The 13091-nt window shown below is 38.2% G+C and overlaps 1 protein-coding gene across 7 annotated transcripts in view; it reads right to left on the bottom strand.

Annotated features, from left to right (window-relative positions):
- Positions 1–13091, bottom strand: part of DGKH (diacylglycerol kinase eta) — a 165872-nt gene that overhangs the window by 64302 nt on the left and 88479 nt on the right. For 6 of the 7 annotated variants that reach the window (XM_074329334.2, XM_074329332.2, XM_074329336.2 and 3 more), the window contains exons 5-6: positions 4679–4783; positions 4267–4399 (exon numbers count right to left, since the gene is read on the bottom strand). In XM_074329334.2, coding sequence (XP_074185435.2) covers positions 4267–4399; positions 4679–4783 — 238 coding nt within the window. Of the gene's footprint in view, positions 1–4266; positions 4400–4678; positions 4784–5935; positions 6061–13091 lie in introns of those variants that run through there. The other variant, XM_019749800.3, reaches the window with a different exon arrangement.

Genomic DNA, 13091 nt, shown 5'->3' with positions numbered 1-13091 from the left:
TCTATCAAAATTCCAACAGCATCTTCCACAGAATTAGAACAAACGAGTCTAACATTTACATGGAACCACAAAAGACCCTGAATAGCCAAAGCAAGCTTGAGAAAGAACAAAGCTGGAGGCATCACACTCCCTGATTTCAAACTATAGTACAAAGCTACAGTAATTAAAACTGTATGGCATTGTCATTAAAACAGACACGTAGAGTAACAGAACAGAGAGCCCAGAAATACACCCAAGCATATATGGTCAACTGATTTACAACAAAGGAACCAAGAATATACATACAATGGGGAAAGGACAGTCTTTTCAATAAATTGTATTGAGAAAACAAAATATCCACATGCAAAACAATGAAATTGGACTACTATATTATACCATATACAAAAATTAACTCAAACTGGATTAAGGACTTAAATGTAAGACCTGAAACCATAAAACTACTAGAAAAAGGCATAGGTGTAAACTTCAAGAGGGACTACATCAAATTATAAAGCTTGTGCACAGCAAAGGAAACAATCAACAAAATGAAAATTCAACCTACTGAGAGAAATAATAAACCTACTGGGAGCAATAAATGCAAATCATGTATCTGATAAAAGGTTAACATCCAAAATATAAAAAACTCATATAACTCAATAGCAAAAAAACCCAAAAAATCCAATTAAAAAATGGGCAGAGGATCTTAAGAGACAGTTTTCCAAATAAGACATACAGATGGCCAACAGGTACATGAAAAGGTTCGCAACATCACTAAACATCAGGAAAATGCAAATTAAAACCACAATGAGATACCATTTCACACTTGTTTGAATGGGTGTTAGCAAAAACCCAAAAATTTACCAGTGTTAGTGAGGAAGTGGAGAAAAGAGAACCCTTGTTTACTGTTGGTGGGAATGCAAACTGGTGCAGCCACTATGTAAGCAGTGTCGAGGTTCCTCAAAAAATTAAAAATAGAACTACCATGTGATAGAGCAATCCCACTTCTGGGTATTTATCTGTAGAAAATGAAAACACTACTTAGAAAAGATGTCTTTCTGCACCTTCATGTTGATTGCAACATTATTTACAACAGCCAAGACATGGCAACAACCTAAGTGTTCATCAACGGATGAATGAATATAAGGAGAATGTGGCACATATATACAATGGAATATTATTCAGTCATAAAAATAGAATGACATCTTGTCATTTGAGACAACAGGGATGGACATTGAGGGCAATATGCTAAGTGAAATAAGTCAGACAGAGAAAGACAAATACTGTCTGATCTCACTTATATGTGGAATAAAATAATTGGGAGAAAAACACCCAAACAAGTTAATAGAGAACAGACTGGTGCTTGCCCAAAGAGGCGATATGAGTGAAGGGGGTCAAAAGGTACAAACCTGCAGTTATAAAATAAGCAAGTCACAGGGATATAACGTATAGCATTGTGACTATAGTTAATAAACTGTCCTGCATATTTGAAAGTTCTGAAGACAGTGAATCTTAAAAGTTCTCATCACAAGCAAAACAAATTTCTGTAACTGTGTGGTGACACACATTAATTAGACTTATGCTGGGAATTGTTTCACAATATATACAAATATCGAGTCAAAAAAAAGAGAGAAATAAGAGGAAACAGCAGTACATATATGAAAAACAAGTAAACCACAGATTATGTGAAAAATTAACCCTTGCTAAATGAAAATCAGAACTTTATGAATAAGCTTACTTTATCCTTCTAAGGACACAAATTACCCACGTTAATGGACACTGATGTTACACAAGTTTCCGACTTTTCAGGTAAATATTTAAAAGTAGAGATCACTTCATTGGAAATATAATAAGGTAACTGTTGCTTAAATTCTAAATGTAAGATGGCTCCTTTTCACATGATTTTGGAATTTCTAACACAAAGTCATTAATAAACTTGAAATGATGGGTTACACACCATTCTTTTTAAACAAACCCAATTTGATGTAACATGAAAACAAAAGGGTCAGGTCGAATAACTAAGATTTCTATAGCCTAATGTTCAAAATGCTTCAGATACCATGAATGAACATATTTCAAGGAAGAACCAATCTGGTCCTTCCTTGAAAAATGTTAGTCTATAGACACTGGAAGCATTTCCATTGCCTGCTCTTTTGTGTACAGTGACAAATTCTTTCATGGAAGTTGGACTATTTTTGTGATAGATGACTTGTGACTCGAGCACAGACTTCATAACGAATACAACAATTTTCAATTGAATTTTATTGCTGATAAACAACAGTGTAAAGAAAGAACACTATAGCAAGTATGTTTAGTTTGAAAAACAGTTTTAGTAGACTGCTCCCTTTGGCTCCAGTACAAGTGACTGTTTTAAAACTGGTTACTTAGTGTCTCCAGGCCTTTTTATCTGTTTCTCAAAAGTGTGGTCCTAGTTTTAGGTTTATCTGCAACACAACCTTCAGGCTGCTTTTTAAGTACAAATAAGTACTTGACATTAATGGTCAATAACTGTTTTCAACAGTTTTGAATAACTGTTTTCAAAGAAGAAAGTAAAAGAGGGCAACAGGGTATAATTTCATGGCCTTTTGAAAAATCTGCCATTAAAAATCAAACAGTTCATTAAAAATAAAAATCACAAATTTGTAATAATAAAGTGTTTTATGAAACGAGTCTTGAGAACTGCAAAGTTGCTTACTGTAACTACTACTACTACTAATAACAACGAACCAGACTGTAATTATAGTCACTAAGAAACAGAAATAGAAATGATTAATAGACCCCTTAATTCTGTTAGGGAACAAATAAATTTCTCCAAACAAATTATTCTGAAATAAAGCAGCTTTCCCTGACCTGTAAAGCCGTTATTTTAAAATTCCAGGACTTAAAAAATATACTGACATGTAACAAAATTATGATGTTTCTTATTGCAATAGTCATTCAGTCTTTATCACATTGAATCTTTATATGTTCAACAGTGGTTAAGATAAAAAATACCACATAATATTACAGACCTGGCAGGAGTTACTCAGAGCCATAGGACTCCTTTAAGATTATTATTCAAGTCATAAAGGCCAATAATATCTTTGTTTGGAATCATTCTTTAAATCTAAAAAATGTTTACTGCTTCCTCCAAATGTTCATTTCCATGAATTTTAATGCATTAGGGCCATGATGCAATTTACTTGATAAATTTCTTAGAGAGCAGTTAAAATTTCGACAATGTACTTGGCTAGAAATGTGGTTTTATTGTATGCATTCTCTCATTTAATTTCCATAGTGTTCTGTGAGCTGTAAATGACTTTTATGCCCATTTTACAGATGAGGAAATGAAAGTCTGACAGAGTTAAACTACTTCTGCTGGTTACAGTTTGTGATGCTGGAAGTGGGAGTGGAACCCAGAGGGTTTAAGTGAAGAGCTCTGTTCTTACCACTGTGCTATTTCATATTAAGCAGCTGAAATAAGGACACATCTCAGATCTTATCATATAAAGGAAATGAAAACTGGCTCTATTTATATTTTATTTAATCATAATAAAGTCATATCCAAAATTACTTAAGAATTATTCTTTATCAGAGAAAAAAGCTAGTAATAGTATTACATATAGTCCAAAAAGTAGTACACCAAAAAGTATGACCACTGAGGCATGAAATTAAGTAAATCTAAAGAAGTCATGAGTTTTCTCTTGCCAATTATTAATGTATTTCGTCACTGCTCTTAAATTTAAAAATAACCCACAAATCATGTAATGAAAACTACAGCATAGGCCTTATTTTTTAGAAAAGTTTAAAGAAATTAAAAAGGATGGCATCAGTTTAAATTAAACGTAAATGAAATAAAAGAAAACATTGAAAACAATGGAATGTAAGTAACAATCAGAAATTCTGCCAAAGAGTATATATACTGTCCTTGCACAAAGTTTTGTTCTCCATCAGAACGGAAAAAGAATACTAGAAAAAGAGAACAATACACAAAGTCTAAAGAACTCTTTTATTCCTAGCTACTAGTTCTTCAGGAGTGAAAAGCTACATTTTGATTTACACTTCCTTTCAAATGATTTTAGATGATCATTTCCTGATCCAACGTATTTCCAGAGACAGTCCTAGGTGTGCAGAGCTCCACTGGAAACTACAATAAAACGTAAACACAACGTTCCTGCTGAGATGCTCCCGGGTCCTGCTTCCACCTGGGGAAATGCTTTCCTGCGACCCCTTTCCTGCGCTCACTTCTCCAAAGGACCAACAGCAGCATGTTTACTAGATGCTCAACAGACATACGCGACGCCACAGTACCTTCGCAGGACAGGCCATGGGATGTGACCCCAGAAAGACTCTCTCGGCACACGTTGCAGAAAGTGGGTCGGGCATGGGAGCAGGCGTACCAGTTGTGCGTCCCTGAGAAATGTTCCACGTTGAACTGGGCCACCTGGAAACGAGACGTTAGCACAGATTTGCCAAACAAGAGGACGAGACGGGAGACGCTTAACATTTGGAATGCAGGCGGTTAGGACTAAAATTTCAAATCCGTAATTTATAAAACTAAAACACTTTAAATAAAAAAATAAAATAAAGGCGGCATTAGGTTTAAACAAGTTGCTGAATGACTCCAGACATACTTGTTTTTGCAGAATACAGCTTTAACTCTTTTGGTTAACATGTATTGACTCTCTAAGAACACGAGAAGACAGAAGAAATGGTACTTTGCCTCATACGGTTCTCTGGTCTGCACAGACTTCAGTGAGCTGATCCAGTCTTCCATCTCCTTTCTGTTCTCAGCACAGAGCATTAGTCTTCTGAATGGAGTGATTATCTGAAAGGGATAATTTAATCTAATGATTGTTAATAACCAACAAGAGAGAGGGTTGCAAAACCTAATATCTTACATGGTATTTCCATTTCTAGTCTCTGAGTCCTTGTTTCCTTGATGAAGAAAATAAGAGTCTCTGTAACGTAAATGAGTTTATTTATCTGACAACGAGTATGATGCAATGTGGTCTACGAAAGAAAAATTCTAAGGAATCTTTTCTTGTTTTTTATCTCATTGCTTATCAGGCTTTTTAGCCCTGTATGCCTACAAACCCCAATACACAATGTATTCTTATTTCATAAAATGTATCTTGAAAGTTGATTTTAAATATACTTCAAAAGTAATTCATAGTAAGCTTAGAATTAATACAAAGCTATCAATATGGAATTTTTTTTAAAAATTGAAAATCAAACGAACTATTAAATGATTTTATAATTGGTTTACAATGGTATCAAAAATATTGTTATTAAGTATTTATGTATTTCCATTTCTATTTTAATAGCATTTACTTGAAGGATTGTTTCCCATTGCATAGAATTCCACTGTACCACTTTTTAGTGAGAGAAGGAGAAAGAATTAGCATAAAACTCATTTACTTGGCTTTAAGGGAAAAAAATAATTGTGACTTTCATCTTTTTTCACGTCAATAAAGAAAGCAAAATTACATTAAGAATCTTAAAGCAAAAGTATGAAAACTTCATGCTGTTATAGCACCAAAGGTAATTCAAAGCAAGATTCTGGAATGACCGGAAAGAAGCCCTATTTTTTGTACGAATACGATATTCTGGTTGTAATTTTTAAGTTGCTAAGTCCTGAGCATTTACTGCAAAGAAGGGACTGTTTACTTACTTGTGGAAGAAGAGCAGAATGTTACGTCCCCACCCAGAGACGATTTCCAAATCATAAATTACATACTTATTTATATAGCAAATACATTTTCTCAGGTGAAATACCATTTGATCAAGTGATAACCTACATATTGCATTATAGAGCAGATTTCACAAGTCATGAAAAAGTAATAATCATCTTAAAAAAAAAAAAAAAGGAACCCTTCCCAAAAGGAGTAAACTAGTAAGCCTCAATCACTACTGCTTTTCTTAGAAAATAAGTCCATTATTCAAAGCTATAGAGATCAGCTGAATCTTAGCTACTCACCAGTCACTGCCTCCTCTCATTTGTCATTAGTTTAAGGCTACACAAGCCTTCCTTAACCAAGAGACCTTTGATACATCTGACAGCCACTGCTACTTAAATACAGCCGGCCAGAATCACAGGGAGGACGTGCCAGCCCTTCAGCTGTGGGTGCTTGTTAATGGCACATGAAATTGAACAGAGCCAGCCCTTTACATTTCCTTCTGTTTTCCCCTGCCCTCTTTGCATAAAGCTTATTAGCAGTTGGTCTCTTCTCTTCATGAATAAATAGTTAATGTAGAGGGCAGTGCCTCTCTCATTACTTAGGAGCCAAATGGATGCTTTATTTCTTCCAAATGTTTTTCTGGGACAGCTCGTCAAATGCAAAAAAGAGATACCATTAAATCCTAATACACTCCTGGTCTGTGACGACTGGCACGGCACTCTAGAAATCTCCAAGTTTCACTGGACTGAACACATCTTCTATTTACCTGAAGAAATATCACCTCTACCATTCCATCCATCCATCCATCCATCCATCCATCCATCCATCCATCCATTTATTCATTCAGCTATACTGCAGGACGTAACTGTAAGGATTCCCTGTCTTTTGTTATGATGTTATAGTGAGACAAATATTATTCAGATAAATAAATGAGGTTTGCTATTTTATTCTTTAATTTTGTTTTTTGTTTAATTCTAAGTAAAGCAAGATGTCTGATGGTTCTAACTATGTTTAATGCCTTTCTATTCTTTAAAAGTCACCAAGAATTCAATAAAAAGGGAGAAGAAGGATAGAACAATAGTTTCTCATTTTTCTTGTCACTTTTGGAACTACGTAATGCCTCCGTTCTAAAGGATTTCAGCAATATAAATCGTGCATGTATCTTACACACAGATGACATAAAACGTACACATTTATAATCTCTCCTTTTTAATAAAAATTTGTTTAAAATGGACAATCATGAGCAAGAAAAGATTGTAACACATTTTTTAAAAAATGAAGTTAAGAGCCAAAAAAGCAATTATAAATAATTTTGATTTAGGAAATGTACTGATTATAAAGTTACATTTTAAAAAGTGGGTATGAAAAATAAGATCCTTCATAAATCATGCAATGCAGAGATGTCTGGCTTTGCGGCTGCACCACCAAAAATACCCTGCGAGCAGCCCAGAGCTGTCTGTGCTGAACGGAAAACAAGGCGGCCCAGCAAACCTGTAGCGTCTCCCAGACTGACCCTTTCCCCTCTAAGGTAATCCCTCATCAGGCCTTCAACGCAGAGCCCTCTCCCCACCTTGTATTTAAATTCTTCCCTAACCCCAACCTTTGGAGGAAAGGGAATGACAGGCGTTAACTGACAGGCTCTGGTTGCACCCTCACGGAACCCCATTACACCACACTGGTTTCTCATCCAAATCTTTACCAGGAAAACATCTGGGGAGCAGCAAGAGGTGAAAATGATCTGTTTCTTACCCTGAAAGCATATCCGACCTAGCCTCTATTCTGACTAGCAGGGTGGAGAGTCCGAAGGACTGAGGGGAGGCGGAGAGGGGGCTATTCCCAGGGAAGACTGAGCCTGTTGGCGGACAAGGCTAGAATGGTCCTGGAACTAGACGGCTTTGTACATTTCTTGAAGAGTCTGCAGCTGAAACGTCCCCTAGTCCATCCTTACCTCAGCCCCCTTTCATTGTCTCTGCCCACTACTCCAACATCTCCAAATAATATTTTTCCAGGCTCATCTGAACTTACTTCAGTAATTAGTTTTTTCAAGCTCTAACCACCACTCCCAGCTGAGACTCCAGGACACATCTGTCTGTCTGTCTGTCCATGCACCCCAGCACTAACCGAGCGTGTGCTGCAGGCCAGAGCCCAGGGCTGCAAACCATATGGTCTTTAGCTTAACAATCTAGGAAGAACACAAGGCAACAAATCAAGGTTCACTTGTCTGAAAAAGTGTCCTGCAAGTCGGAATACGAAGGCGACACATCTGATCAGCTTATTTTCGTGAATGCTACCTCAGATAACATACAAACTCTTCATTAGAGACGTTGCCCCATTGTGAGAGTTACTGGCCTATAAGGGTTAATCAACAACAGTATTATAAGTGCATAAGAATCAAGAATTTCCCAGTCTGGTGAAGCACGTGCCCTCATGAGAGAGAACCTGGCAGAGAAGATGACCCGGCATGAACAACATAAAATGCTACAGAGGAGTAACACTATGGTTAAGACTTTAAGTACATAAATATGCACAGGAGAAAAAGACGGCCAAATCCTATGCGGGTTATTGTTTAGTGAAGGAATTACAGATAATTATTATAATTTTTTTATTGGTGTGTCTGCAGTTTCTAAAATAAATATGTAGTATTTCTATCGTAAAAACTTATTATTTTCTACTAACAGAAGGATGGAAATTTACAATTTAAAAATTTGCACTGTTCCAAAGCAGGAGTTCTCAAACTCTGCTGCACGTTACAATCATCTGGGAGATTTTCAAAAATCCCAGCGTCTGGGCCACACGCTCTCCCAATGAACTCAGAGCACATGAAGGTGGGACCCACCTACCAGCTACTGTTGCTTTTTTTCAACTCCCAGGTGACTCCAAAGTGTGGCCAAGTTTGCTAACCAGTGTTCTTCAGGTATTTTATTGTCCCCCATGACACTGTTAGAACTTGAACGATGAGAGAGGTTTCTGCCTAGCAGTAAATTACAGGGAACTGCTAATCTGTAAATTCACAGTTGGGAACCAGTACTGTAACAGCTGAGTGATTCAGAGCCCCAGTCTGGGGTCAGTCTGCCCCAGCCTGAATGCCAAAAGCATCCTTCCTTACCTGTGGACAGGTCGCCGGGCTCTCCGAGCCTCAGTCTCGCACATGCAGGCATCCCAACAGTAATTCACAGCTCTGCACACAGTGGGGTGGGTTATGAGACAACCCAAGTAAAGAATTCAGCTAAGTGTTGTTACAAAGCCAAAGCTCAGTCGTGGTAATATCACAATTCTTCCTAGCGCTGACAGAAATGAAGTATATGTCTACAGATTTCTTCTGCAGTGTATGTCTTTTTTGTGTGTAAGTGTGGTCCAGAGACAAAAATAACATGAACTTAAGTCAGAAATGGAGACATTTTTCCAACAAAATAGTCAGGGACTAGCAAACCACCAAAATAGGAACAATCATAATGACCTACTTCCTAAACAATATTAGGAAAATATCAACAAACAAATCAGGAGTCATTGTTCCCCCTTAATGGCACTGCACCTAACCTTCTCCAAAGCAGGAATGTAAGACGTTGGTAAAAGGCTTACGTAGGAGCATCAGACTCCCACAGCACAGGGAGCTCAGCACGCCATCTCTAGTAGGTATGATGCCTAAACCATTCAAGAGAAGCGGCTTCTCATTGTAACTTAGCTTTTTGATTCTGCAATGAAGGAAACCCTGCAATCTTCTCTGGTAATTTTAAACGTCCAACATCTTTTTCTGTGAGGAAATTCTTATTTCTAATCTAAAGTTCCTCAGAACTGATCACATGTGCCCTATTGCAATCTTTCCTCGAAAGGCTGCTCAGTGCGTATGAATTTTTATTTCAGTCATGGCAGTTCAGGATTAATTACTAAAGAAAGCTTATTGTTATCTTTAGTAATTAATCCTGAACTGCCATGACTGAAATAAAAATTCATATGCAGTGAGAAGCCTTTCAAGGACAGCAGGATAAACGGAAAGCTTAGTTGTGCTATAATAATTTTTTTTATTGTCCCTATTTATTATAATGTAGGGGACATAATTAGGCTTTTGTTAAAGTTGAATCAGGTATACTGATGTCTCTTTAATTCTAGGCTTGCTCTGTCTTCAGTTGCCAACTGCTCAGTCTTAATATACCTCTTCCATCCTTCCCCATAAAACCTATGTCCAACTCATAAATTACGTATGTTGCTTTTTGTTCCTTCTTCCTTTATGGAATGAAATAAATCACTTTGACATCTTAAATGTGCCAAACTGCAACGTAGTCATGTATCTTAAGTGACTAGTTTGAGAGTAGAAATACTCCCATATTTCAAAGAGTACACTGGGGATTTCAACACCTAAGAGCGCAGCTCCTCATATGACTGCACCTGAAATCAGCCAAGAGTTTTTTCAAAACGTCCACCCCTGCTCCAAACCAGACTTGGTGAATCAAAATCTCATTTGGGGGCACGCGTGGCTAATTTCAGATGCAATCTGCAGTTTGGCAAGGCTACCCAGGGGGTTCTGATGCACTCCTGTTTATCAACCATGGAGGGTAGTAGAAGCCCCCAACTTTCCCAGCAGTAAAGGCGGGATCTTGTCTCAATGATGTAAGAAAGGGCTCTTAATCTTCACGGCTCCCTATCTTCCTTTCCAGCACCCTTCTGCTCCCAGGTGTCCAGCCAGGGTCCTCCCTGGGCCCTAATAGTACTCCTTTGCGTGGGACCAATCTGAACTAGCCTACTACCTACAGCACCCCATGTGCTGCAACATAGTCACAAAATGATGGTCTCTGATGTATTTGTTTGGCCATCCCGTGTGAACCCTGGAGTGCTGTGTTATAAAACCACCACAGCATGACAAAATTAAAACCCATCACATCAGACAGGTGCTTTGTTCACTCACAGAACAAGCAGCTTCACGCTGTTTCCTTCAGGTGGCGACATCCTACACTTAGATTCCCCTGGGCCCCCGCCAGTGGTTGAGTTGGCAGGTCCTATGTAGACTCTCTGACTCCTTTACCTTCTGGGGTCGATATTTCCCTATTTTATCACCCAGTTGCCTCAAGCACCATCTGTTTCCTAAGATGACAACTACTGACCTAAAAAGTCATTTTATCCCTGAGGTATTAACAGATGGTAAAGGTTTAACGCATATTTTCTCCCAAAGGTGCTTGAATTTTAACAGAAGACTAAAAAAAGTGCAATGCCACAGGAAATGTATTTCTGGCAGCAAGACCAAAGAAAGTTCCACAGGCATTTTCAACAGGGAGTATAATTTAAATCAACAACATAGCAGAGGCTTAGGTTAGGAGGAGACCTTATCATACTGAAGCAATGCCATGAATATACATTTTCCAGCTGTGAACACTGTGGGACCTGCATGAAGTGCTCACGGAGACAGAGGGGGACTTCCATGAAACCTGAAACACAAATCCCACAATGCCACATAACTTATAAAGATGTAATAATAGACTAGTGATAAGACTGAGGTCGACAGGTAATTTACGCACGAGCAAAACCTCATTATCACCCTACAGGTGACACGTATGAGGAAACTCCATTCTGCAGGCAGAGCACAATCCCAAGTCTTTTTGCTTGGTAGTTGAACTAATGTCTCCCCTATTCCCTTTCAAAATGATCTAATAATCTTCTCAGGGGTCTGTTTGGAGCCATGTTTAGATTTATACACAAACACACATACAACCCTTTGCCGCGAGTCAAAGAGGATCTTTCAAAATCATTCCACACTTTTGGTTTTGGCTGACTGGTCATCCTTCTAACTGATGAGTCATTTCAGCTGAATAATCCCTACTGACCTTAGCGGGCGCCCCTGTACTGTAGACTAGGAAGTGTCAAACGTCCCCACAGGCCCTCAAAATAAAGAGGAGGCATTAGTCACGGACTCGAGGAAGTCCGCTCCAGTGCTCTGATTTTCCTGCCTAAGGAGAAGTTCTAGGTCATCTGCATGCATTATTTAGTTCAAAACTCAAACTATAAATGCTCACTATGTACACAGTATTTCCAGAGGATCTCACATTCTAAAAAGCAAATCTGTCCTGTATTTAAATTTAAAAATCGAAAATACTCTACACTGTTGAATAACTATGATGTATACCTGAAACTACTATAATATTGTATGTTAGCTATATGTTAATAAAAATCTTTAAAAAATAAAAATAAAATAAAATACTCTAAATCACAATTTTATTGACTACTATTTGATAAACAATACTAAATATTAATAAGTTTAACAACACAATAAAATAAAGACACGTTAAGTTGGCAGAATCCAATCCAAACACTTTTCAAATCAGCAAGTGAATTCAACATTATATAATTTACATTTTAAAAAGGTGACAGGAAGCAGTCTATTTAACACCTTCCTGGAGCTACTATCTTGTTTTAAAGCTTTGCTTCCAAGTAATGATCCTAATTGTCATTTCCCAGAAGCCCCCAGCTCACCAGAGAAACAAAGGTAGGAAGACACAGTGTAAACAGCCCCCACCACCCCTGCAGACTCTGTTCCCTGCCCTCCCCTCCCTAGAAAAACAACACTACAAAGCTCTTGGAAAATCTACCCAGAGAGGCTTTCAGTGCTACTTGTTGGGGTGCTCCATCATTTATACTCATGATAACAAACCACTGTTTCTTTGAAGACTAGCAGTTTGGATCCAAGTCAGTATTAAAAGTCCTGAAGTCTCTTAATACTCTTACAGTTCAAACTACGGATATTCATGTTCAGTCAGTTCTCCTTACATTAGTTTCCTTGTGCTGCCATAACAAACAGTTGTCTCACAGTTGTGACGGTCAGAAGTTTAACATCAAGCGTTCCTTCTGGAGGTTTCAGGGGAGAATCCATTTCCGTGCTTTCTCAGCTTCTGGAAGTCGCCTGCATTTCCTGGCTCACAGCCCCTTCCCGCTTCACTGCGGCTTTCTGCTTCCACAGTCATGCTCTCTGACTGGAATTCCTCTCACCTCCCTGTGACAAGGGCCCAGGGATCAACCACACTGGGCCCACCCCAGATATTCCAGGCTAATCTCATCTCCAGACCCCTGACATAATCACCGCTACAAAGTCCCTTTTGTCATATAAAGTGACAGTCATGGTCACAGGCATTAGGTAAGACATGCCCACCACTGGGGTTCATTAGTCAGCCTACCATGCCCAGAAAAGAAACAAAAAGACATAATTATGACTTTTGATACTGTAGTCAAGAACTGGCAAGTCAAATACACCTGTGATCTATTTTCTTATTATATTCACGATTTCAATTAGGATGCACAGATGCAAACAGCTTTTCTTCAAAGGAACTAACAATTCATTAAAAACAGGTCACTGCGGGATTCCAGTGTTCATGAACAGAAGGCTTACTCCTGCACACCTTACATTTTCACAGTGCTTTGCTGTCAGTATGGTCACATGTATTATCTCGTTTATCTTCCATATGGCTGGCCTGC

This window comes from Rhinolophus sinicus, chromosome 16 (assembly GCF_057876585.1).
Source record: "Rhinolophus sinicus isolate RSI-liver-muscle chromosome 16, RSI-T2T, whole genome shotgun sequence".
Lineage (NCBI taxonomy): Eukaryota > Metazoa > Chordata > Mammalia > Chiroptera > Rhinolophidae > Rhinolophus > Rhinolophus sinicus.
The sequence above is the reverse complement of the archived record's forward strand: the minus strand, read 5'-3'. Positions and strand labels throughout refer to the sequence as shown.